This window comes from Aulonocara sp. 'chitande type north' Nkhata Bay, linkage group LG10 (genome assembly GCF_057382095.1).
Source record: "Aulonocara sp. 'chitande type north' Nkhata Bay isolate Kocher_YH1m ecotype deep benthic linkage group LG10, A_spYH_male_GT1.1, whole genome shotgun sequence".
In the NCBI taxonomy this organism is placed as follows: domain Eukaryota; kingdom Metazoa; phylum Chordata; class Actinopteri; order Cichliformes; family Cichlidae; genus Aulonocara; species Aulonocara sp. 'chitande type north' Nkhata Bay.
In genome coordinates, this window is record NC_141353.1 from 18,543,015 (window position 1) to 18,570,599 (window position 27,585).

A 27,585-nucleotide genomic window follows, 5' to 3' on the forward strand; every position below is an offset into this window, starting at 1 on the left:
TTTTTACCGGAGAACCAATTTTTAATGAAGCTTTCAAATGTAAAATGCTTTACTGAAAATGCATAAAGAGGGGTCCTAAATCGGACGCTAACTATAAATCCCAGCATATTTATAATATGCGCCAGATAAAGCTTGAGTCTGCAAAGTCTATTTAAGAAAAAATAAATAAATAACTGAACGTCCCGTGTAAGAACTGCAGAGGTTTTCAAAAGTTTTCAGTTTTTTATTCACAAGCCCAGTTCCCCTGCACACCAGCAGATGGCAGCATTCACCCTGGATTTTTGCAGCCAGGACTTCACATAGCAGGAGAGAAAGGCAGGCGCAGGGAGGGAGAAACAGAAGGGGATAGATAAATAATGCTCTGCGCCTCTAAGAGTCCTCCTCCCTCTCGTTTGTCTTCATTGACAGGAAGGTTGACAGAGATGTGCCTTATCAGCCCCAGAGACTGTTCATTACATTGTGATGGATGGGACGCACTCAAATGTCTGTGCCTCTTTTATTCCGCAGTCATTATTTAGATTTGGGCCTTCTGTACTTGCATGTACAGTTAAGAGCTTTATATTGTAATACATGGACAAAGTCTGACAGGTCTGAAGGACTTAAATTGGTGAGAAACAAGCTTTTCTCCAGAAATGTGATGAAATCAAATTTAAACTTTGTCCTGCTGAGTTTTTCCTGTTCTTTGTTAAAGACTCTCAAAACCACCTTAGAGAAAGTGCATTCTACTTCTCCATTTTGGCATTGAATGGAAAACAGCAGGCTCTGTAATTTACCCTTTTTTTTATTTGTTTTCTGAAGGCTTTCTGACAGCTTTCTTCTTCCCCCACAACTTCAAACTTACTGACAGCAAAAACAGACAGACGCCACAATCCCTTCATGTCTCCACATCTCTCTTTCACCTCCCCAGGTTGAGAGCTCTGTGCTTTGAGATCATTGCGACGAAGAGTTTAAGCCAGAGACAACAGAGCATTAGTCAGGTGAGGACATCCTGGCTTAGCAATAACGGTCAGTTTAGCAGCATGCCAAGGTTGGAGTTGTAATCCATGGCCTCATTCGTGATGGATTAGATAATGATAAAAAAAAAATACTGCCTTTGGTTTTGATTAAGAATTATGGGATTAGGAGATTAGGGGCAACCAAACGCTACGTTGGACTGAGCCCAATCCCAGAATTAATCTGAATACCAAAAAAGAGAAAACTCATTACATGAAGAGATTAAGAAACGCTTGGTCGAATTCTCTCAAGATACACACAAACCAGCATACAGAGTCTACAGAGAGAAACGACAGCACAAAACCTCTGACTCCAACAATTTATAAGCTATTTACAGCATTTAGTGCTCTGTCCTGTTTGAAATGTCATTGCATTAGCTGCTAAGATCAGGGAAGTGAAGGTCAGTTTTGAATGTCCTGACATTATCAAGACTTAAACTTTAAGATGATCCATTAACAGTTTGTCTTAGTTTCTGTCCCCTTGGAATTGCTTCCTTACTATCATTTGGTTTGTAATATTCTGGAGTTAACTCTAAAACCGATTGCAGTAATGTTTATACAATAACTGAAAGAAAGGAACAGCAGATGGCTTCAGGCACAAAGGTGGACAGAGCACACACCCAGCTAGAGTTCAGGGCAGGTGAGCGGAAAGCCTCAAATGGTAAAAGGAGGACACAGTCATGAAAAGTACACAGGTTGGGTAAGAGCTGGTTATTCAGTCTTTGATCTTAAAAAAAAGTCCAAGAGGACAGGAACAAAAGTTGATATGGGGAAGCTTTGACTGTAATGTGGGGACTGACCAAAAGGGGAATGAGAGTTGGATTTGTCAGTAAAGACTTTGTTGTCACATATGTTAATCAGTGCTGTGCCGGGGTATCCGTTTGATGTGTGTCAAGTGTCAAAGTTGGTATCCTTCACCGTGTCCTCAGGAGTAGAGTTCCAGCAGGGGTGCGTGAATTAGTTAGTAATGCTGAGAGATAATACTGCTGAGGCTCCTAAGAACATTTTCATCAGCATAATCCTCACCTGTCAGTTGAGACATCTCTTGTTTGAGTAAGAGAGGGGAATAAAGACACACTGAATGTGTACAGTAGTCAAACAATATTAAATTTAAATGAAGCTGTCATAAGCCTCCATCCCTAAAACCAAGCTTTTATAAAGAATACTAATGGGAATATTCTGTATTTCCAAAATATAGGCTTTTATTAATTTTATGGTTCAGTCTGAGGCTTGGTGCTGTAAATTCTAAATCTGCTGATGGGTCTACTGCAGCGTGTATGTCAAGCTTAAAATGTACTTAAATGTAACAAATCTCATTGTGGCATGCAAACATCCACTGGGATCTACTGTCACTCCTGGAAGACACGATTTCTCCTCACGTTGTCAAATTTGACAAAGACACGCTGAAAAAAAGGAGGCTTATTGAAAAACAAGACTGTTACTCTCAAGGGAAGGAAAAAACTGTGTTTGTCTTTGACCTCCTTACAGCTTACAGCATTATAAAACGTCCTTTTCACTTTGTCCTTCCATTCTCCCTGTATTATATTCTTTTTTCTGATCCATCTCCGGGATGACATCATGATCACAGGTGTTTGTAAGGAGTCTGTGTGTGTGTCTGTGTGTCAGGATTGATGTTTGAGATGCTGGTACTGGAAGGCTATAAAACAGCAGGTGTGTTTGTGTCTTTCCTTAGAGGTCGTTATCTCTTTTCGCAGGTCAGCGTTGGCTCAGCAATCCTCCCTGAAGCTACTTCAGTGTGTGCCTACAAGAAACGCACACACACTGCTGCCAGCAAGAAACGAGAGCAAGAAATCATTTAAAACCATTTAAAAAAATGCAAAAGTCTTTTTATTGTTAAAATCAGTGAATTTTTGTCATTAAACGATGGGAGGTTCTATAAAGTCTGCAGATTCAACTCTGCGGACGCCTTAACCCAAACTACAGCCATGAGGGAACATCGATGGTTTGCACTATGACAGGGATTTCATTCTTGCGGTCATCACCTGTTTTAACATTATTAATGTTGATACAAGGCTAAAGTGTTGTCAACTACATTTACGGTACAGTATTTAATGCGTTATCCATACACAAGCAGTCTACAGGTGCTCAGGAAATAACGTCATAGCTGCTGGTGGCCCACACAAAAAAATAAGAGAACTGGAAAATGATCAGATACCAGTCTCTGCATTTCCATTTCTTTTCTGATTCAAAGCTTAAGTGTTGGAATCTCGTCTCGCTCCCTCCCTCTTTGAAGTACGTTTGGGTTGACAGAAGATGCAAGCGGACCTCGCACCGCCGTGAGGTCGTGACCTCCTCCGGATGCCTTTGTAACACTGCAGGGAGATCCCCAAGTCTTCCATCACGGCGCTAAAAGACACACACTGCCAGAGAGATAAAGAATTAAAGGCCGGAGTTAAGACACCAAAATAAACTGATTTCCAGTAGATACATGCTACTAGGAGTTTGGGTGAAGATGAATTAGAGAACTGGTTTGAGTCAGGTGACCAGGAATGGGAAAACTCACATATATTGTAAATTTTCTCTGAAAGAGTTGTGAAACATTTATAAACTCTGTTGTCTCATCATGAAAACCAATTACTGACAGAGATAAAGCACAGTGTCTGCTGTGCATTCTATTGCAGGGAGCTATGGATTTATAGTATGGTAATCATTTGAAATTATAAAAAAGTAGGCCATCTGAAATGAAAAGCCTCAGGCTTATCTGAATCTGTAGAACAGTACATTGCATTGAACACATTAATCTTCAATCGCAGTTATTTGCCTTTTATTTTGCCCTACTCTGGATGACGTGCTCATGAAATCATAATTCACAGCAGAAAGTCATCCAGTTTTTATCTGCTGAGCTTTACAACATAGAAGAAAACCTTCCTGTTCCATCCTTGGGCTTCGGGCTTCTTGATCTAGTATGGGTTTCCTATGAATACCAGAAAAAACTTCTTCTTTTTTGACCTGAACAACTGACAATTCAAGTTTTTTGGTGACTAGTTGTAAAAACAAAATCATACCTGATTACAACAACAACAACAAAAAAGTTATATTTACTTTACTTGTGAAAACACCAATTTATCACTGGATATGCATACATTAAATACAATGTTCATTCTTGTATAATTTAAGTATCTTATCAATTTACTAAGTAGGTTATAGGATATGCACTCGTTGCATGCACCGACTGTATGCCCTGTAACAGTAGTAAAGTTATTAATTCACAGTAGTAGTTAATATTTGCTTTATCTGACTGAATATTGCATTCACTCTCATACTGCCTTTCAGAGAAGAAAAGGAACACAAGGTCAGTCCAGGGATAAAGTGAAAATTATTTTCCTCTGCAATACCATCCATCATTTCCTCGCTGAGAATTCTCTGCAGTAATATAAGTTATTAATGAAAGGACGACTTTACTTCTGGCCCCGGATTTGTGTCAAGGGACATCTTAACTCAACACATTGTTCAGTCACTGCTATCCTAACCTCAGCCAACTAAACCAGTCTACTAATGAGCTTAATGAGGAGGAAATATTCAAATGAGTTTTACTATCTTTTGATTTCCCAAAAGGCATTGAGAGTATACACAAAAGTCTACTGAGACTACACTGCCAAAAGAAAGGGTACTTAACCAGAGTGAAGAAAACATCAGTAGGGAAGACCGGGGATAGTTGTAACATTTTTGACATTTCTGTCTTTAAATTGGAGCTCTTTTAAGGTGGTGGATTCAAAATGTAATGCAAAGTATTTACATGTCTCTGCTATTAAATAGTGCAGCTATTTTCTCTGCAGCACAATTACTCATTACATGGTATGGCCTCAAACACAAAGAGTGAAGTGTTGCAATTAACCCCATAGTCTGGGTTAGTTGTAACATATCCTGGGGTAAAATGTAACGCAATGAAATAAGGATACTGACAAAATCTTAACATGTAATCTTTGTTATTCAACACCTGAATGCACTTAGAGCCATTTATGTAGCTATGTGTGTGTGACAGAATGCAGAAATCTAGCTTTTCCAACCCCTAAAACAAATTATGGAATTTTCAAAACTGAATATTTCATTAATTTTGGTTGGTCTTCCTTGAGTTTGGCCTCATTGGCTCAGTGGGCCTAACCTACAACTCTTGCACCAACTTTTGAACATAACAATGAAGCTGAAAAAATGTAGTTGTGCGCCAGTATCGCAATTCCATCGCAATGTCCATGGGAAGAAATACTTTTTTTCATGGCCTTGGTGTGGTTTGCATAGTGCTTCAGAAAGATGAGGAAATCTGTTTCTCGCACCCATCCTGATTTATTTCCACTACCAATACTTCCTACTGCCCATCTCTGACAAAGTGGTCTGCATAACGTATGTGTGGGAGCACAAACATTGGAGGAATTGTGTTGCCAATGGCATTAACCGCATATACAAAGGTGACCAGTGAACCTCTCTGCTGATGTCGTTGCCCCAACTTGTTTAATATAAGTTAAAGTAGTAGTGTGGTAAGTTGTAACATTTGCATTATTGTTACAACTAACCCAGATTTTTTCTTTTACAAATGACCCAGACTCCTATAGCCATGAACTAGCTAACATTACAGCCAACGGCTAAAACATTAGCACTAAAGACCTACACAGAATATATCCCCATAGACATACAAATAACATGATTTAGGTTTGATGAGTTTAACTGCAAAGCAGATAATGCTATTAAACGTTGAAATAAAGTTTAAAAAAATTACTATTTATCTTCTTAGATTGTCTGTGTTTGCCAAAATGTGCTAATTTTTCACATGTGATAGAAGAACTGAATCGGGCATGTACAGGATGAATCACATCATTTGAAACTTGGCCCTGATTGGAGAAATTGGAAGTCTTACAACTGACCCACATTACAACTATCCCCGGTCTCCCCTATAGTGCCACACTTAATGCACATTGTAAAACTAGTTGCTATAATTTAAAGCTATATTGAATTTTTAGGATTTTTAGACTCCACATTACCAAAAATGTGCAACTATTTTGAGTGCTTTCTGGAACGGAGGCTGTATTTTAAGGCTCTAATCATTAATTTGCTCCTTACAGATAAGAAACAGCATACAAATGAGAGGGGAGGGCAAGTCATCACGGAGACACGCCAGCACGATGCCACCTCTGCACAGAAACCACTTGCAAGTACTGTAAACCCAACTACTGAAATTGTACTGTTAAGTTTCTAGAGAACTATATAATTTTATTAAGCTCTGCATGAGGGAGGGTGGTGGGAGCACTTTGGAAATAAACAAGCACTTTGCAGGTACACGCTGAAGGAAAAAAGGGTCAACTATAGAAATGATTAAGGATTAGGTGACGCTGAAGGTTGAAGGTTTAGCTATGCTGGCATATTTTGGGAACAGTGGCAGGGAGAAGGACACCCGGTTACAAACCTATCAATAAGAGTGAGCATGTGTTGTATTTGTGTTGTCATGGCTACTCAGTGTCATCGCCCAGTAGCCTGCCACTCTCTAGATCTGTAGATAAGGAAGTGCCAGAGGAGGAGGTGGAGCCACGGCGCTGAAACTGACGAGACTGCACCCCATAAAAGAAACAAAATGCCTGATGCAAAGAAAAAAAAGGGATGGATGAGAAAAGATAACACAGAAAAACTTGAAAAAAAATATTCTGATAATAAATAACAATATGGAAACAACATGAAAGAAAGAAAAATAAGGCAGACTGAAAACACGAATCATGCGCATGGCATTGTTGATCTTTCATGATATAATACTGCCTTTGTTACGTGTGAAATGGTATGCTTTTCTTGAGAAATATATTTGTTACCTCCAAAAAGAAGATTAAAATCATGTGAACTGAAGGATAATCCAGTACTGATATTTGTAGTATATAAAAAAAACACCCCACACAGACCTTTGTGTTTTATTTGACTACAATTTCTAGTTGTATCAAAACCTAGCATTCACTGTGTCAAAGCAATAAGTCACAAATCATTCTAATGACTGTCTAGCCAAGACACCGGCAGCAATTGCAAATTTTAATTTGAGTAATATCACTCAGATGAGCCATTGATTTCAACAAAAAAACATACCTTCCAACACGCAGAATGAGGAATGAACAAAATTTTGCTCGTTGTCAGTGCATACTTCCAGACATTAATCACTTCTGCTTTTAAACGATCTACAGAAAAACTAGGTCTTTTCTAAAAAAAGAAAAGAAAAAAAACCCAACCCTCTACGCAGAGCAAAATGTAACCTTTAATCTGGTCATTTCGCATCATCACACAGCAGTTTATAGCATCACCTCACTTACCTCCTCTATGTCGGCGTTCCTGCGGGCCTTGTAGATGAACTCTCCAATGGCCACGAACACAGAGAGAACCAGACCGGCAGCCAGGACAATGAAGATACCGCCAATGTTTTCCACGCCCAAGGCACTGGCTTCCTTGTTGTCCTCTTCTGGACAGCCGTTTCCTCTCCACCACTTCTCTTTCATCATGTGCAGCTTCCCTTCCTCCTGGAGCTGAAGGATGGCAATGGTCACTTTATCCCTGTAAGGAGAACCTGGTGAGAGGGAGGGTAGAAAAAAGTTTTTAAAGTCAATCTTTACAGTTTACATCACTACATTTATATGCCACTATTTGCTCATTATTATTTGTTGACGAATACCATTATCTAGCATTAAATATCCATGCTATTAAATTGGATATAAATATTTATTGTGTTTTTCTGAAGTAGTATTTTTTTTTCAGAAACAGCAACAGTCCCCAGAACTGGAGCCTTACTTTTATGTGACATAAGACTCAGTCATAACCTTGCAGACATAACATGCAAAAAAAATATGTCACATGCAAGTCAAAACATGTCCTGCATGTGCTTCGTCTGCCCTTTTAAAAAAATCATTCCTATGTGATGGGGAGGGCACATTCTCATGTTAAAGCAGAATTTATCTGAGTGATCTAAGTCTGTAATACTAAGTGATGAAGATTATTTTCCACCTGATTCACCATAATTTGATTAGCAGAACAGGAATAATAATAACAATTAGCTGCAACTCCACCCACATGCATGTGAACATGATGGCAGTCACCACTTGCATGAGACTCTGCACATTTTTATTTTATTTTCCTACGCGTTTGAGATGACAAGAAACTAAAAATTCTAAAAACTAAACACTGCCAATATCTTTCTTTCTCCAGCCGCTAAATTTGGAAGGTATTTTTTGCGTGCGAGAACAGTGTGTCACACCTTTTGGCCTGTGAGAAGTGCTGCAAAAGAGTTGTGTTTAGTTTGCGAAGAAAGAAGGAACATGGCTACAGGCTGCACACAAGATTTCCCAGAATAACTATTTTGTCTGTACTACACTGGGCTTTTCAGGTTGACCAGCTCTGGAAGAAGACTTTTTTCCTTGTTTGTCCTTTCTGTTGTTGTTTTGCCTTGTTGGAGCTTACATTGCAGTATACAGAGTTTTGTAAATTTTTATTGAGTAAAACTAGTCGACAGTCTTTGATATATCCACACACGCGCGTGTGTGTGTGGGTGAATTGTGTTGCTTAGATTGTTGAGATATACATTGCTGTGCTTGAGAGTCACCATCTACCGGAACCAAATTCCTTGTATGTGTCTGTGCATATACATGGCCAATAAACGTGATATATATATATATATATGTATATAAGGTTTAAGAATTCTTAAACAGTATTAAGAACTCTTACACCCTATAATCACTATTTCCTGTTATTTTCTGCATCCCCCCTCTTTTCCTACTATACTTCCACACTCATACACAACTTTCACTCTATCAGAGCCTATTGATCAGTTGAGAAAAGCGCTGAATGGACTAACTTTTTAGCACAGCGTGGGCACAGCTACCTCTGCTCTGAGGGATTTAGCCTAAAGCAGTGAGCCGCTCATCTGTGTTTATCTCTTAAGGATGTCTTTAACCTAAACCTGACCATGTACCGAGTTCCCGTGCTCTGAAAAAAACATCCTACCAAACACACTAAACCACTACTCTCCACTACAACAGCAAAAAAAGTATTTAGAGAGATTGGTCCTGGTCTGGCCTTCCTAGATAATGCTTTGTCATTTCTCTTGCTTTTACCACTCTATGCACATCTCATTTTTGTGCTTTTTTGGCCAGCAGGGAAGTAAAACTGAATTCAGAGAAATAATAGGTCAACATCAAACTGGACTGGATTAGAAAAATCCTGTACAAGAACAGTTAATGCCAACTTAACTACCCAGGGAGGCTTTCTGTTTATTGGCCCTCTCTGTCATACTATGCTACAGATGCTCCTCCATTCTGTGGTGGCCTTTAATATTTTCAACAATGCAGAATGTTTTCTACAGGAGCAGCAGAGTGAAAATTAACAGGCTTGTCAGGTTGGCTTGCTGTTATCAAATAAGCCTGAATCTCTGACGGAGGGTTTCAAACCTACATCAGTTGCAATACCTTTGCATCTTGATAAGAGAAGAGAAGAAAGAGAGATATATATTAAGTATTGCTTGAGTAAACATCCAACAGTCCTGACATCAAGTGCAGAGGTTGACCTGCTTCCAGTTCAAATTCTAACAAACTGGCCTAAAGCCTTACAGCTGGCAGAGCTTTCTGATGGAAGGGTATTTGCATTTTGAGGATAAAGGGTAGCTGCTCTGCACTTGAACTCCTGAGAAAAATATGCAAATTCCTAATGAAATAAAAATTTCTATCTCTCATGCAAAACATTCATTTACAGACGTTTCTATAAAAAATATTTTCAAGTAAAATAAGACCACCAGGATCTTTTAATCAGAATTTAATTTGTTGTGCTTGAAGATATGCAGTAATTGTCTATGGCTTGCTTTAATTGATATATTTATTTAATAAGAAATGAGTCTTGCTGCAGTGAAATATGTCAAACACAAGGAGTTCTCAATTCAAAATATGTGACTCTACATGACTTTTTTCTTTACTTTTTCAGGGGCTTTTCATTCGGAGATAGGTGACAAAGATGATGTTGAGGCATAAACATCTTTCTTGTTCATCCTACCAATAGGTGTTCCTACTCCATAGCCCTTGGAGTCTATGAGACCCCCAATCTGTGTGAGGTTGCAGTTCCTCTGGCTGATGTACTCGATGCTGGTGGACTCCATCAGCATGGCGTAGTCTGTTGTCAAGACGCGGGTGATACCTTCTCTGTTGTTCTTAACCAAAGCGGTGTTCTTCCTGCTGCTCATAAAGGCCCACATCTTTTCATAAGTGGAGATCTTTGATTTCTAAGGAGCAAAGCAGCCAAAAGTTAATAAAAAGTGTACAGTGTTTAAAATAGACTTTGTGCGTTCGTGTCTACACAAGCGCAGTTATATGTGCTTAACTGGATTTCAACGCTTCCATAAATGCATACAAGTTTAACAAGCAAGCTGTGTGGGACTGTGTTTCAGCGGGAGTCTCAGTCGATGTGTGTGAGTGTGTGTTTCGCTTTGCTCAGTCAGAGAAAATGGGACAGCTGTGTTCTAAATCTCCTCCAGCTGATTCAATTTGTTCAAGCCATCAACACAGCCTGCTTCTTCCTATCGAGGCAGCCATAATCACTGGCTGCAATCTGGGAGGATAAAGCCGTGCATGGATCACCCCTGCTGAGCCACAGGAGGCACACAGAGCCAGGGTAGCTGTGAGGCAAGGAAGTGACAGCCCACCCAAGGACACTAGTACACTAATGCATTATATAATAGGAACTCACAAATTACCGTATACTTCAACACAGACACTCCCAAATTCTCGATATGCATCTTCTCCATTTCCCATCATACAATCCTTCTTGATGGATTCACATCACCAGCCATGAAAGAATTTATTTATTTATTTTTATTTAATTTCATTATAACAGAATTTTGGCAAAAATGCAGGATGATACAGAAAGGAAATTATATGATTTTAAGAAGTATCTGTTCCCGTGAATTATGTTGAGAAACTGTAATAAACTCATTTTGACAAAGGTAAATTACAAATTTAGTGTTGAGGCACTAAGGCTATGCCCAATGGCTGATGTTAATTTTGGTTGGTACTGTGACTCCTGAGTTATGTATTTAAATATATTAAAACCTCATAGTTTTAAGAAATATGAAATATTGCTATGGATGTTATTGCTATGGGGTGAACTGTCACCCCATAGCAATAACATCCAATAAAATCCACCAACCAGCTGACGATCTTCTCTGGGGATTCTGGCCTCCTCCCACAATCTACAGACATGCTCATTAGGATAACTGGCAATAGATATGAATGGTTCTTTTTGTCTCCCTGTGATTAACCAACAGTGACCTGTCCTGGGTGTATCCTGCTTTTTGCACAGTTGGTATAGCCTGCTGCCCGCATGTAACCCCGAATTGGAGAGAAATGGAAAAAAATTAATGGATGGACAAACAGCCTTTTGCAAGCACTTAGTTTTACTGAAAGATAACAAAACATTTTCTTAAAGGATGCAAAAATCAAATATCTATGGTTTGCATTCAGTGTGAAAAATCACTTTCCTCTCCAGCAGCATTACCACATATTCAGTTCATCACCATGGAAAACATATAGCTTAATATAAACATAAAGAGAGAGAAAAGCCCTTGAAAGACAGATTATATAATGTAATACGTATTGCGTCACATATTTCTAAAAGCCTCATACTAGACACTACAGCAGGTTTACCTTGAAAAAAGTCATAGTGGATCCATCCCTAACTGCACCATATTCAATCCTGGTCTGTTTTGCCAGGTCATCTGCTGAGTCGATGGGTGCGTCCATTCGTTCCACTGTGAGGAAGGCTGCCAAGTTGGCCGTATAGGATGAGATGATGATCAAGGTAAAAAACCACCAGATGCCACCAACTATACGTGTGGATAGAGCTTTAGGCATCAACTCTGAGCCTGGAAGCACGGAAAACAGAACCAAGGGGTTAAGAACGAGCACATGTGGTAAAGGTTTAAGAAAGGGAGAGTGAGAAACATGTTGATAATGCAGGAATCATTTTGTTAATATCAGAATAGTGAAACTAGAATAATAATAGGTGTTGTTTGCATGTTTAAAAGATGGGAGAAACCGATTTACATTGTTCTTAATCGCAATATTTTTTCTTAATCCTAATTGTGAGATTCACAGTAAATACAATGGTACACTTTAGAAGATCTGACAAAGGAAAGCTGAAAGTAAAGAAAATGTAGCAGCACATGTAAAAAGTAATGAAGTGCAACACCTAAGCACCAAAATAAGCAAAGTGCTTTATATTTTTATTTGAAGGAAATTGGGGAAAACATATTCAGATAACTGGAGAATACATTTGCCACTTTTAGGGTTTGAGGTTTGGATTCATCTGTGCTCGTTTTTTTATTCACTCTGAGTGAAAAGAATCCCTAAATGTGCTTCTAGAGAAGAACCCACAGCATCAAAAAGCTCATATGCAGAATACAGTGCGGAGAGTATAAAACCTGCCTGAGCTTGTTTTTTGATAAATGCTGAAAGGGAATCAGTGCAGCAGGAGACATGTAATTAAAGCTTTATCGGCAATCTGATTTACAGATAAGAAAATAAACCAACATTGAAATTTGCACGAATCCAAAATGAGCCCCACTTGCTCATCTCTTCATTTTCTGCCTTTCTAAAGAGCTAACAAATTACACACATAGCTTACTGATAGTTACACTTGGCTTGCACTCGGCTGATATTGTCAGTAGGTTTGCTGACCACTCAATCAGGCACGTCAGACTTTGCCTGCCCAAATCTCCTGCCTTTAGAGAGATAAAGTCCTTATGATGTGCAACATAATTCTTATAATAGGGTTTGGATGCAATTCATGTGAACTGGAGCCAGGATATATGGAAAGGGCATTCAAAGAAAATAGGAGGAAAATATTGATGTTTGGCATTAAACAGCTCACAGCCGAGCCGCTGTGCAGGGTTTTCATTTACTGTAGCTCTGCAGTAAGACCCCAGTTTTTGCTGCTTCTATTAGTAAAGTTTTAACTTTTTAAACAATAGCATTTTTGGTTTGTGTGTGCTTGTGTCCTAACCTGATAAATTTAAATCAAACATTTAACTGATGTTTCTTGTTATGTTCACCATCGTTGTGCTAACTGTCTGTCTGCTGTGTGCTGCTGGGTACATAGTGTACAAAGAGTGAGATCGAATCTGTCTGAGCTGAAAACCATATTTTAAAAAAGAATTTAAGAATGCACAAATATTTTTAGGTTATTATTTTTTGGGGGGAAAACAAAGCCACTGCAGAACTACCAAAAACTGCAGTGAAGGTTGTTTCCAAAGTGAGTCAATGATTATAGAGCCCCAAATGAATAATATCCAGGTGGCCTCCGATTTGATCTGACTGCAGGGACACACTAATAGCATAAAAATTTTAAAGCACACACATGTTGGTAAATGCACGTTTTGCCAGGTGTCTGAACAGAAACACGTTCTTCATGATTGTCAAAGACACCGTACATACCAAAGCATTTTGTTAATTTGACAGTCAACATACAATTTCATCAACCGACTATATAAAAATAGTTTACTTTGCCGCATCAGCGCTCCAACTCCAAACCAGAAACTGTTGAGTAAAGTGAAATTGTTCTGAATTAGAGTCGAGGACGGGTTGCACGGGTGTGGGTTGTACCACTCGTAAGGAGTAAACCTGCAAGACAACGACAGAAAGGAAGCGAGATTAAAAGAAGTACGGAACCAGTGTGCTGCAGGTAATCATAATTCAGTCATGCAGTTCACATTAAAACAGGCTTCCATTAGTGCTTCAGTGCAATCTGCACTTTCACAGAATGCAAAACACGTATTTTGAGTCTCACATTTTCATTGTCACTTACAGGTTGCAAGGTGCAACCAGCTGGCAGATTTCTTTTTCGTACTACCGTAGAAAAAGGTGGAGAGTTTGCAATTACTCCCAGCTACTTAACAGCCACAATCAAATCCACTCTGGCAGCTGATGGCTAAAAGCACACTCTCCGTTATTTCTGAGTAGCAGAAATTTGCTAAAATATAGTCGAGCCAAAACATCACAGCTGATTTGTGATTCTTGTCAGGCTCGCCCACTTTTTATTGTTCTAAAAAGCTCTGTGGTGGCATTCCTTAGTAACCAAAGAAGAGTGTGGCAGAGCTGAGCTGGGGCTTTGGACAGTTCATCACACCTCAGCTCGTCCCCTCAAGCATCAGTGCATCCTCTCACCTGGCAATCACAAAGAGGACGCAGCTGACCCCTGTGCAGGCCAGCAGCACGTACATCCAGATGTCCGGAGACAGGGGATTAAGAAATGAGAACACGCCTGGATTGGTGCCGTTAGGTTTCCGGTACAAGATACTGATGCCTAAGGTCATGAAGGGCTTGGAGAAGTCGATAACTTTCTCTCTGACATAGGTGATGGTTAAGGGAGCCACGGCAAGGTCTGCAACCTAAAAAACACCAAACAAAAGTAACCCACTGCAGGTAAAGTGAGCACTGTTCAAGGGCTCTCATCGGTGCATCAGTATTCACATGATGAATACACCTCGTTAAAAGATTTTCTTTACTTGAGAAAACTGTTAGAAAGCAATGTAATATTTATTTATAGCTCATAACTCTGGTCAGATAGCTTTGTTTTTGTTAGAAGCCTTGTTAATATAGTCAGAGGGAGCATTGATTTTTATCAAAGAAAGAAGCTTGTACTGGTCTTTAAACAAGGCCTGCAAACAGGCTTGAATGAAATCTGTGAATTCAACCGTGGAAAACGTTACTCTACTTTATTTCCCAATTTAATTTGAGGGGTTTACACTTTATCTAGTAACTCACATGGTCGATCAGCTCCCGGACCATCCCGTTCCACTCTCCTTTATCATTCTGGGCTCCATATTTCCCATCAGCCACCAGTCTGACTTCATACGTAAAACCCAAGATGTTTGAGAGCTCTTTCAAAAGGTCCAGACAGTAGCCTTCGTAGCGATCATTCCCAACCAGCTCCTTGTCTGACTTTCTCAACATCACGTAAGGATTTTCCTGTGTAAAACAAAACATTCATCTTTTTATGGTATATTCTTTATTCTGACCCTTTTTTATGCTTAGTATCCTAAATGAACTAGTTTTGTTATTTTAGCTTGTAGATCCTTTGCATGAGCACGTGCAAATTATTTTATGGACGGGATTAATAAAGAATCGGCTTCGCTCTGTGCTGACAAAACGAGACAAAAACTGTGCAGCCACATCTCCTAAACACCTCTTTCCATCTTTGTATCCTTCTCCTTTTTCATTGCATTCCCATCTATTGTTCCCCCTATCTACATTAACCATATCTCACATGTGCTTCCCTTCTTCTTTCTATGCTGTCCTCTGTTTAACCTTCCTACTCACCAGTATTGTGGTGACAATGAGAGTCCTGTTAGCCAGAGAGTCTGTCACATTGTTATTCTTGTCTCGCCTGGACTCCTCCGTCAGGTTCATCCCCCTGTACGAGTTCCACACAGCAATCTGCAAAAGCAAACAGGGCTTCAGAATTATTGAACCACATTTGCTCCTTTGATCAAACACAGGATGTTACATTTGACACCTTCTGGAGTCTCTGTGTAAGACTGTTTTGCAGCGTATAGACCTTTACTTCTGTTTAAGCTTTAAACAACGCTGCGTTTTTATGATTAGCGATCACCTGTGCAGGAAAATAAGCTGACTGATTACTCCACTTATTTCAGAAAAATAAAGAATAACGAAGTTGATTTAATCTCCAGATCTTAATGGGAAAATAGAACTTGCTCTGACACACCGCATATTAATCATATTTTCTGATTCGCCGAACAGAAAAATGAAAAAGAAGTATAAAGGTTTAAAGACCTGACACTGCCTCCTTTTCAACTTTCTGCTTCATTCACTATTCTACAGCATTTTCCCTTTGCTGAGCTTTGCTCTGATGATTTTGGGCAAAGAGCTAAAAAATGTAATTTTATATACAGCAAATATGAAACTGAAGGAGCAGTTTGGACCAAACAGATTTTGAGTACAACAATTTCATTATGACAATTATTGGATCAGTTAGCACTCGTATTTGAGTAGCATCCAGTGATGTGCAAAAGTCTTGAGCCACCCCTCATTTCTTTGTATTTTGCAACCTAGATGCTTGACTTTTGAGCAGTTTTTTATAAAAGGTGGTCTTGAGGAATAGTTCTCCAGGCTTTCTGAGGGTCTTTTAAAGTTTCTTTGGACATTGGCTGCTTTTTCACTCATTTTCAGTGCAGTCCTTGTACCGGACTGTTTTTAGATAAATTATTTTTGTTGTTGGTTTATCCACTTAACACTGACCTATAAATCATTCAAGCATTAAAAATGACACCTAACTCAAGGGATGAACCAGGGTTGTGTATACACATAGCATACATGTGAGCAAAGAACCCAATTTAAATTATATCTTTAGACGCCATCAGCTTGTTGCAAAAACATACCATTTGTTTCCATTTCTTATGTTTAGCTACAAAAATGCTAAAGATAACACAGTTTGAAAGATATAAAATAGTATTTTTCCAACAACTTGATTCTCAAAAAGCTATCAGATGAAAAAGGAGAAGACAAAAGAAGATGTGGCAGACCGAGGAGCTTTCCACAGAAGATGAGCATTATTTCTTCCCTTAAATAATAGGAAAAGAAATCCAGCTAAGACCTGACACAGGACCTGAGAGATCCATCTGGGTCCCCATTTGATCCATATATTGTTCATTTTCCAGCATGACAATGATTCATGCTGAGAGATGAAGCCATGCCGTAAAATCAAAACTGGATAGAAAAACACACAATGGAGCACTATCGGTTATGGATTGGCCTCCCCAGAGCCCGGACCTCAACATTATTAAAGCAGTGTGGGATCATGTTGACAGAGAACAGAATAAAGTGCAGCATCCAAGGAACTCTGAATATCTATAATGGAGCCTGGAGAACTATTCCTTAAGACTACTTCAAAAAATTACAAAAGCGCTTTCCTAAGAGAGTTCAGGCTGCGTGTTGAAGAATAAAGGTGGTCGTATCAAGAATTGATTTTTAAGTTTGGGAGAACTATAAAAACGCTGGTCCTGTTTTATTTCCATGTTTGAACATGTTTCAATACAAAGAACATAAAGGAATGTGGGATGGATCAAGACCTTTGCACAGTACTGAATATGTTACTGAAATACATCCTTTACTTTAACCTGAAATAACTGCTGCTGACAGCAAAAGGGAAGCCCAGTTTAAATATATAAATATATAATACTGAATAGTAGAACTACAGTGCAAACGTGTTACAACAATACCATCCAGTAACTGCTAAACAATTTATTTTTCTCCATGTTGTCATTTTAACAATGAGCTGAAACAATTAGTTGACTAGCAGCGTGACAAAAAAGTCATTTTTAATTAAAATGAACAATTATGCTTCATCTCAGATAAAAAAAACAAAAACAATAAGAATTGTTGGGATTTTTTTTTGTCTTTTTTATTTATGTGATCATGAAATTAAATGATGAAAAGCATTACATGAAAAGACATCTGAGGATATTACGCTGGGCTTTGGGAAATTATTTTTGCATTAATTTGGATTTATTACATTTCTGACCATTTTTTTCTAATAACTACAAAAAATAATATCAAAACCAAACATTAATTTTAAAAAAATTCAGTTAGTAAACTTAAATAAGTAGTGGAGAAAGGGAAATTACACCAGCAGTCAAGAGAAAAAGAAGGGTAGATAGGGTTGGGAGGAAGAGAGGACAACATGGTGAATGAGATCGTCTTAATCATCAGACCAGGCGGCATAATCCAGACAGTTATCAGATTAGAACAGATGTCTGGCAGCTGGATTTTTTTTTAACCTTTCAACTCCCTTTGCTTTAGCAAAGGTCATGACAGGTCTGGAATGAAGCTAAGAACATTAAATTATTAGGCCTTATTGTTAATAGAACTAAAGTAAGTGCCAGATAAGCTTTTCTCCTCTGGCGAGTCATTCTGTGAACAAAAATGTGCCTTTTAGTATTTTTATTCAGAAACAATGCCCTCTCCATTCATTCACTGCCTAAGAGGATGAAGAGAAGTGAACGCATCAGTACCTCTCATTAAACTGAGCTCTGCAGAAGGTACAGTCTTATTTTTACAATTTATTTTTCTGAAAATGGCTGGGTGGGATTACCTATTCCAAAAGATGAAATGCTTTTCACTCTTCATTACACTCTGTCTTATTCTGTTAACCAAGTCCGACTGATGGAAAATGTGTTCACTTATAACCTCGCTAAAAGCACTCCATATCTCCACCGAGTTACTTTTTGCAAGGGACCATAAATCTGTCTTATCTGTGGACACTGCAGATGAGGAACACTGTGAGTGGGGATGGATTGAATTAATTGCATTGTCCTCAATCTCCAAGATAATTTGTCAGAGTGAGAATATTAAAGATGTGGAGAGTATTTTGGTCTAAAATTGTTTGGTCTTGCATCATTTAGCTTGCGTTACATGCTGTTGTAGAGGGCTGCTTCTCCTCTGTCGAATATCAACAGTATGATTGCACAGTTTGAAGTTTAGGTAAAAGAGCAATCGAGCCAAGTCAATGAAATTAATCCTAAAATATAGCCTAGGACATCCGTACCGCATGCAGCCAGCATCTTTAAAACCCCCGAGTCATGGATTTTCTGTGTATAGCCTTGCAATTTTATCGTGTACACCAGAGGAGCTCCCAACAACTAAGTGTGCTATAAAAACTGACATGAATTGGCTCATATATGCTGTGAGGAAAATGTTATCTGTGAATCCTAACGCTCATCCTCATCCAGAACCAAATCAGAGTGGAAAACCGTTACCACAGACTTAGTAAGCCAGGCCAAGAAAGCTGAGGAGAAAAAAATATATATTTTCAGGAAGTCAACAACTTTAAAAAAAAAAAATACTTTTTTTTCCTCAAGAGACTTTCACTTTGTTTTGTCTCATCATCCTCTTCAGAGTGTATTTAACACTCCAGTGCCCAAGAACTAACACAACTGCAACGGACTGATAATTCATTTTTTATTACCATAAAGCCAGGCAATTTATGTGATGTGCTTACTATATAGTGGCATTTCCTCTGAGGTGAGGCTTTTGAGGACTGAAGATATTGAATGGAATTAAAATTACAAATAAATCAGAGCTTTTGCAAACTGACAGTTCCTGCCTGCCTACATACCTGTCTGACAACTGAGACAGACGCAGGTGCTATGAATGAATCGAACATTCACTCTTTCAATCATCAAAGCATTGCTTTTGCATAATTGCTGTTAAAATTTAATTTAATTTAAACTAGAAAGGAATCTGAATGGAGTTATGAAGTTGATTTGTTGTATAATCAGTGCACCAGAGGGTGTTATAACTCTGCTCTTTGTGCCAATCAAAGGCCAGGAAAGTAAATCTACTCCTTTTATAGATTTAAAGTTTTTAAACTTGAGATGAGGTGTTGCTTATGCTTATCAGATTCTTTTTGGTACAAATAAATCTAAAGGTATTTGGACAATGGCACATTTTTGTGTTTTCGCCTCTGTAGAGCACCACAGGGAGTGCAGACTTTGAGCTTCAATTCAAGAAGTTTAACCAAAGTGTTGCATTAGCTGTTTAGGAATTACAGCCATTTTTATACATTGTGTCCCATGTTCAGAAACTGAAACCTAATTGGACAAATGACAACCCAGTCTCATGACCAGGTGAGGTCTGTTCCCTCATTGTTCCATGACAAGTTAAAAATCTAGAGTTGATTCAAAGTGCTTCACTTGTATTTGGTAACTGGTCACTTGAACTCTCAATATGAGGTCCAAAGATGTGTTAATGCAAGTGAAGTGAAGGAGTCCATCATTTGGCTGAAAAAACATTGCAAACATAGCAAAAACTTAACGAGTGGTCAAATTAACAACCTGGTATATTCTTAAAAAGAAGGCACTGACAAGCTACACCAAAAGCCCCGAAAGACCACCGAAGACTACTAAAGTGGATCATAGCATAAATCTTTCCAAGATTAAGAAAATCCCTTCACAACATCAAACCAAGTCAAAAACACCCTAAAAGCGGGTAGGTATAACATTACATACACGGGCTTTACAAAAAGGTGCAAACCATCTATGACACTCAAGAGCAAGATGACCAGATTAGGCTTTGCAAGAAAACATCTAAAGGGGCCTGCACAGCTGTGAAACTAATTATTTGGACAAATAAAACAAAGATGTATTTATACCAGAATGATGGGAAGAGAAAAATAGCTTCCCGCTACTGCCAAGTGCTTGCTCATAGGGGATGATATAATTATTGGCATTTCTTTCGTTTAAATATTGTAGGGTCTTTACAATATAAAGCTCCTTGAGCAGCTGTTGTTGTGAATTGGGCCTATAGAAATAAAGCTGAATTGAATTCTAGATTTTAGGCAATTGTTGATTGCAAATGATTTTCATCCAGATGTTAGAAACAACCTTTATATTTACAGTTATGTTGGTTTGTTCAATTATATTTAATCTTTCTAAAATGAAGGGACTATGTATAAAAACAGTTTTAATCACTAAATTTTTAATTCAATATTTTTGTTAAACCTCTTGAATTAAAGCTTAAAGTTTGCACTTTGAATATGTGATTTAGAGTCCTCTTTAGTGGTGTTCAGAAGAAAAATTTCAGTAAATATCATTTTTCAAAAACATGTGGCCTTTATTGAGTGTAACCTGCATGATTTCCATTAAAGTACGTATGAAGGCAATCTAATAGCGAAGCAAATTATAGCTTAGTAGCTGACAGAGAGCTATTTTTATATATTTGCTTACGTCTTTCCTGCCATCAAAGAATGTGAAATTGCAGCACTTACTTCCTAATCCTAATGGAGGTACAGCTATATGCATTTAAACAAAGTAAATTTGTACTTTTTTTCCTGAAAGTTTTGACGAGTGTCAAAGCAATGCCTGCACCCAAACAGGGGAAAAACTGAAACGTCAAACACATGGCATTGCTGCACACAAAATCAGTGAAGAGAGACAAAGTTGACAAGGCAGGGAGCAGCAAGGTGCACGGCATGTAGAGTGAGAGTAGGGCAAACAAGAAGAGGGGGCAAACAACAAAGGCTTCCACCAAACAAGGCACTGGCACAAACCTCGATCCACCTTTTCGTGAGGCGGCTTCCGCCCTCCACAACACCCTTTAGGAATTGTGATGAGAGCAACGTGAAGCACAGACAGCGTGGAAATTAATAATCAGTTAGTGCAGCATTATTAATATTCATGGCTGGACAATCTAAAACAGCTAGTAAGTGTGTTTTAAAAGGATGTAAGTACAGAAAACTAAATGACTAATCAGCTCTCGCTCTCGCTCTGTCTCTCATATACACAAACACAAACACATGCCCTAATGGAACGAATAAGCCAGTGCGAAAGCAGCATGAGAGCGTTGTAATTGGCTGTTCCAGGCCTCTGTGCTCACCCTGGCAATGCCGTCCTCTTTGAGGCTGATGATGTCCAAATCAAAGTCTCTCCTCAGGCCATCTGTCTTGTTAAGAACAATGTGCCCTGTCAGTCCATCCCACTGTGCCTACAAAAAGGGGGAGAGAGAGAGATTTACAGAGAATTGGAAGACCATCTGAGTTCCTCGTCTATCCAGACCTTTGGAAGTCGGACTCTAGAACAGGCTGCTTGCAGGAGAAGTGAAGGAGGTCCATGCAAGAAGAGAGGAAGCTTGAAGGCTCACGGGATCACAACAAGTGAAGATCAACAGGTTGTGTAGTCTCAATACGCATGAAAGCTTTTGTTTAAAATAGCCAAAGCAATTATATGCATACATTTTTTTTCTCGCTTAATCAAATAAAACCAAAAATATTTTACCTTTTTCTGAATATACTTCCTATTGGATGATTCCCTTTGCTTTGCATGTATACCATTCTTTTCTTGTTTGTCCTGATTATTGACAGACTGTGATGGAGGTACATCTGGCACCTCTTTTTTATTAGAGAAGAGAACAAATATAAACCCTACAGCTATAGCACTTCAAATTGAAATGTTAATGGACTGTTCCTTTTTATTTCACAAACATTAAAAATAATTGCACCACATGCAACCATATAATGTGTCGCCTTTTTAGGAACTGTCTGCGAGTCTGTCTTGCAGATCACGTCAAGTGCTGAGATATTTTTAGGGCTGTCTATTAGGAACAACAGGTTTATGATCTACCCACAGATTTGTTCAATCATGGGACTGTAAGAACTGCTCCAAAAGCTTCAGCTTGTGTTTCTAGCAGTAGTTGATGGTGGAGTCTGAGGTCTGTGTTAGATCATTGTCCTTTCAGACAGCCTTGTTTTCATTTCACTTTCTTCACCGACTACACATTTGCATCCAGAATTTACTCAGATTTAGTGGAATCCCTTCTTCCCTCTATCTCTGCACTGTTTCCTGTGCCTCAGGCTGCCTCACAACCCCAAAGCATAATATTTTTGTCCTTCTGACAAATTCTTCTCCCCTTTGTTTTTTCACAAACCTACTTTTGTTGATTGTGGCCAAAGAGCTCACTTTTGACTCCATCTATCCAAAGCATTTGTCTGCAAAACCACCCCGGCTTACATACGATTTTGTGACATTCTGTGGCAACAGTCATCCCCTGACTTTTGCCGTTTCTAATCTGTCTGCAGATTTCATGCACATTTAACAAAAAACTCTTTTTTAACATCTGTTTGGGGCCAAAATCCACAAAATGTGCATTTTTCTCTGATCTACCCAAACCTTTGCTCTAACTGCGTACTAAAAATACAAACTAAGTTAAAGTAAGTTCACTCCACCTTTTACTTATTTATAATGAGAAAAACTGAATACAATCTTTTGATGCATGCCAGAAGTGTAATTTGCTAGCATCATTCAAAGAAATTCAACAAAAAACACACAACTGTAGAAACGGACATGTCTAAAACATTTAAAGTGTGCAATGTGGCTCTTTGTTCTGTGTTTCCTGATTAAAGCTGACTAAGAAAAAAAGTGTTCAGACATGTCAAATAGAAATATGCTCATTTGATCCACAGAAACACACACAATCGCCAGAGGAGAGTGATAACATTTTGGTTAAAGTGCCCAGGATTTGATTTCTGTCACTGAAATAAAAGCTGTGTCCTCATATTCTGTGCTCTCTTGTCAGCAGTGCTTTTTAATTGAGTGTAGTGAGAGAAATATCACTATTGGATTTTTCCCCCCGAAAAGGCTATTATCAAGTGATGAATAGCACATGAGGACAGATGCTTCAAAAAATGAGCAGTGGAAAACAAAATGAAAAGCTGAAGAGGAGAGCCACTAAGATGCTGGGGAAAAAAGAAAAGATAAAGAAAAAGTGTGAGAGAAGGAAGACGGGGGGCATGAAGAGGAAAATATGAGTGAGGCGCCTGAATGATAATGTTCCTTCTCCGTGGCAGGCAACGGTCCTCTGCTGGATTTAAGACTTAAGAGATCAAAACACTCGTGCATCAAAGGCCTCATTTCTGTCTGTAGGCATCAAGTCTGACTGTTGGGCTGAGCCGCACGCTTTAAACTTATAAGTACATAAATACCGTGTATTTTCATGTTGCGAGCTTTCAGAGGCAAAGCGCGGACTGTCAGAAGGGACCTATAAAATATTATATCAGAAGAAATGATCTGACACCCAGTTTTGGTAAATTTTTATGTTTGCATCTGAGGCATCTGTTACAAACATGCATCAAAAATGCATCGTGTTTAGGCTAAAGGCAATTGAAGCTCCTTAAGCCATGCTGCTGATCTTGCATGTTTTTCTAAGTTCCCAATAACTTATCTAACACTGACCTCTTTAAAAAGGTTCATGAAGCGCGGACCAAAGCGCCAAGGCTTGTGGCGGTGACACTGCAGGGAGCTGACGGTCATCTGAGTGGCCCGCTGGGACGCGACAGCAACCATGTACACGGCATCATACATCAAAGCTGCGTCTGTCTGTAGAGGATGCAGTGAGAGAAAGTTGCTTTTTTGTGTAATAAAATTGCACTTAAATGTCAGTTGTAAACAGCTAAATTATGAAACCAAGAGAGCAGGTTTTGCAGATAAAAATGCTCTAAAAACTCTAAAAGTTCCTCTGGGAAAATGTGCAAAACATATAATGTTTGGCTATAACGATGAAATGAATATAACTGAGAAAATCAGCATTTCAATTCTTACTAAGCTTACAAAAGCATTACATGTTAGCTCATACTTTTTTGTTTGCAACTGTATGATGCAGCTTATAGAACAGATGTGGCTTTTTGCAGGTGCAGGTGTTTGTTATGTAAAATAACAGCAGCTTACGGTCATGACTCCATCCATCAGACCACTTTCTTGTTTGGGACCCTGAAGTCTTTCCATGGCCCACCTGTCCATTGTAGATGCGACCCAAGGGTCATCAATGTTCAGCAGTCTAAAACCAGTCATGTTGACCCCGCTATAGCGGTATGGCTCGAGATCCAAGGCATATAAATCCTGCAAGAGATGCAAGATGAAGGTAAAGGTGCAAGATGGCAGGAAGGATGTGCTGTTATGTACAAATGTAAGGACTGGTTCAAGGTGTAACCAGTAAATTTAAAAAGCCAGTTAAAGGAAAAATGAATACGCAGATCTTTATTTTACTTATTTGCCTACTATCGCCTTAAAAAACTATAATAAAACTTCAGCTGTGCATTTTTCTAACTCACCAAAGTTGTAAAGAAAAAATGGTAGTACTCTGTCATCATTCCCATTGATGAAAGCTGCAACAAAGGAAAAAATAAAGTAAGAAAAAGAAACTGCCAAAAAATTATTATTTTTTTAATATCATGATTTCTCCAGTGCTGCAGCTAATGTAGGAGCTTGATAACAAAGTAATTTGGCAGGTCATTTCTCTCTTGCACAGCACGTCAAATATATCATGCATTTTCTTTAAGAGTATTCATCAAATTTATCAGTCTTTAGGTATGAATTAAATAGCTGAATTCCCCGAAGCTGAATAAAAAGGACAATGAAAGTTTTTCTAAGTTTCTGTTTCTGTAAGATTGACACCAAAACCTATCTGGATAAAAAAAAAGAAACAAATTGATTATTACTTAATAATAGACAATGGATACAGAAACAACACAAGCAAATAATACAAATGTAGTGTGAGAAACCCAGCAAGTACCAGGACAGCAGAAATGGGTTGTTATTAAATATGCAAGACGATCTCAGCTCTCTGTATGTAGGAATCAGTGCACGGGGCACCGTCCCGTCCCCTGTCCCCCAAAAGATAAATAAATGTGGTGTAAAATCCGTGGTCTAAACAAATAAACTACTGAAATGAATCTTAGATAAAGTACTGCACAGACCTGCTTAAGGAGCTCAGCAGCCATGCGGTAGGAGCAATCAAAAAGAATAAAAAACTCTTTGTCTTTCTTCAGTTCCTTAAGCAGCGGTCGAGCATCCTGGTTACCCGGCGTCAGCTGGCGGATCTTGATCTTCAAGTTGAACTTTGCTGGCGCTTTGATCAATTCTTGCATCCGCATCAGACCTTTTAAAAAAAGTTAAAAACAGTAAATTATACTTTCCCCCTCATTAATTCTAATTGTTACTTCCCACTACATCATTTTAGCTTCTCCCCAGACTGATCGCTATTCTGTTACATAAGCTGGACGCACGCCTTGCTTTCCTGTAGCCTGAACGTGTACATGCACAATAGAGTGTAAATGCGCAGGTGTGTGTTTATGTGACATTTCAGGAAGAATAAATCTTTGTAAAATCTATAAGCTATGACATTTTAGCAACAGAATTTCATATTCTCTGTGTTGTGGGCAGTTGCTGTTTATGGGAAACCGCAGGATGTGGAGGCTATCAGTGTTGTGGTCTGGATGTCTGCAGTTGGAAGTCAGAGGGCAGGAACATTGGCAGCTGTCTGATATGAGGCCCTGGTGCCCTGTCACAGATTGGGTTCACTGGCCAACGCGATGGAGGTGACTTTGTAAGACAGAATTTTATTTTGTAATTACGACCATGACATATGAATATGTTGCCAGGTCCAGAAAACGCCAGCTAGCTCCTTTGACCTCTTATCCCTCTCAGTTCTTCACTTTAAATGCCATGCCATTTTAAGGTTGACAACCAGCCTTACAGGAGGAAATAAAATCAAAGATAAAATGCTGTCTTCAGTCAAATATTATTAAAACACTGAACTTGAAACTTAAAACGATGTTTTTTTGTTTTTAAACAAATATCTATATTCATATTTTACAGCTGGATGATAAATGTTTATAGCACTTCTGGTTATTGTCACGTGGTGTAAAAGTTATTTTTCAAAGTCATAATGGAAATAAGATATTGTGAGCGATTAATCACTGAGGTGCAGTCAAGCAGAAACGTCCAGGGCAAAAAAAAAATAAACAAATTACATAAAATACATGCACACATACATAACTCATGGCCCAAGCTCCAAATACTAAAATACTGCAGTTACTCAAACGGACACTTGCAGGTGTTTCCATTAGCAAGGACCATTATGGCAGAATTATAAATATTCATAGTCAGGTGCATACAGGAGTTTTGGTCACTAAAGTTATTTGAAAAGCAGTTTTTTTTTCTTTTCTTCAAACTCACCAATTATATAAAGTATTTGTATCATATATCAGTATTAGGGAGTGGCTGCAATGACTTAGCACACTTAGTCTCTGCTAATTTGAGTCACTGAACAGTGTAGGTTAGGTTTTTGAGGGTTTTTTGGCTTTTGGCTCGAAAGAATTAGGTGATGATGTCCAAAAAGAGAAAACTGAGAATTTAAAATGGGACTTTGTGCAGCAACAGGTAACATCACAATGACTGTGGCTGTTGTTAGCTCAGTAGAATTGGCTAATCTTCTTCTTGAGCATACTGATTTATTGCATACAGATAAACTGAAAAATAGTGAAATAGCTTTGACAAATTCACTTAATCCAAAACCACCTGACTGTATCTTAAAAGTGCTCTCTTTGACCTTCTTCACATTTGAATCCTTGACGTAATGTATTAATCAAGTGCTTGTGAATCAATTTTAAAAGCTACAACAGCTAACAGAGCCTACCTGTGCTGTCCTCATAGACCACCGTTAGCTTCCTCCATTTGAAGAACGTGACTACATCCAGGATGGCCCTGGCAATAGCGGTGTACTCCGGATACAGGTTGATGAAAAAGGTGTCTTTGTTGTCCACCGATGGATGTTTCCATCGTGTTTGTATGTGAGGGACTTCCAGAGCATTGCAGATAGATTGAACAGCACTAACCGAGGAGCTGTGAGAGGGGCCAAACACAGCAACCACCCCAAGAGCGAGCTGGTCACACACTAGTGGAAAAAAACAGAACAGCAGAAAAGCAGCTGGATGGATTTGATTGTTGCAATCAGATGATTCTTGATTACAGGTGAAGACTGTTAATGTGCTTCCAAATTCAAGTGTTAAACTGGTTATGTAATTTAAAGGGATAGCATTAGACTTTGATTTAAAAAGTAAGTTGTCTTCCAGCTACAGGACAGAATTATAGCTTGCTATTATTTTCATTGTGATCACAAGTAAATTGTCAAAAAAAACATGTCCGTCTTAACCAGATTCTTAACCAGAAGCTAGTGGTTCTTTATGTGCTTGATAAATACTGAATCTACCAGTAACATTTCATTTTTGGATT

The 27,585-nt window shown here is 38.7% G+C and overlaps 1 protein-coding gene across 4 annotated transcripts in view; it reads right to left on the bottom strand.

The window, feature by feature from the left end:
• Window positions 1-27: 27 nt before the first annotated feature.
• grik1a (glutamate receptor, ionotropic, kainate 1a) overlaps window positions 28-27,585 on the bottom strand; it is a 39,716-nt gene continuing 12,158 nt past the window's right edge. The window contains exons 3-18 of one of the 4 annotated variants that reach the window (XM_086308818.1): window positions 26,990-27,247; window positions 25,269-25,450; window positions 24,624-24,677; window positions 24,241-24,411; window positions 23,749-23,892; window positions 21,398-21,505; window positions 21,072-21,116; window positions 15,326-15,442; window positions 14,771-14,974; window positions 14,171-14,394; window positions 13,509-13,627; window positions 11,654-11,871; window positions 10,008-10,233; window positions 7,289-7,539; window positions 6,409-6,577; window positions 3,235-3,373 (exon numbers count right to left, since the gene is read on the bottom strand). In XM_086308818.1, the coding sequence (XP_086164944.1) occupies window positions 6,452-6,577; window positions 7,289-7,539; window positions 10,008-10,233; window positions 11,654-11,871; window positions 13,509-13,627; window positions 14,171-14,394; window positions 14,771-14,974; window positions 15,326-15,442; window positions 21,072-21,116; window positions 21,398-21,505; window positions 23,749-23,892; window positions 24,241-24,411; window positions 24,624-24,677; window positions 25,269-25,450; window positions 26,990-27,247 (2,447 nt within the window). In that variant the 3' untranslated portion in view covers window positions 3,235-3,373; window positions 6,409-6,451. Of the gene's footprint in view, window positions 3,374-6,408; window positions 6,578-7,288; window positions 7,540-10,007; window positions 10,234-11,653; window positions 11,872-13,508; window positions 13,628-14,170; window positions 14,395-14,770; window positions 14,975-15,325; window positions 15,443-21,071; window positions 21,117-21,397; window positions 21,506-23,748; window positions 23,893-24,240; window positions 24,412-24,623; window positions 24,678-25,268; window positions 25,451-26,989; window positions 27,248-27,585 lie in introns of all 4 variants that reach the window. The other 3 variants (XM_086308817.1, XM_086308820.1, XM_086308819.1) reach the window with 3 other exon arrangements.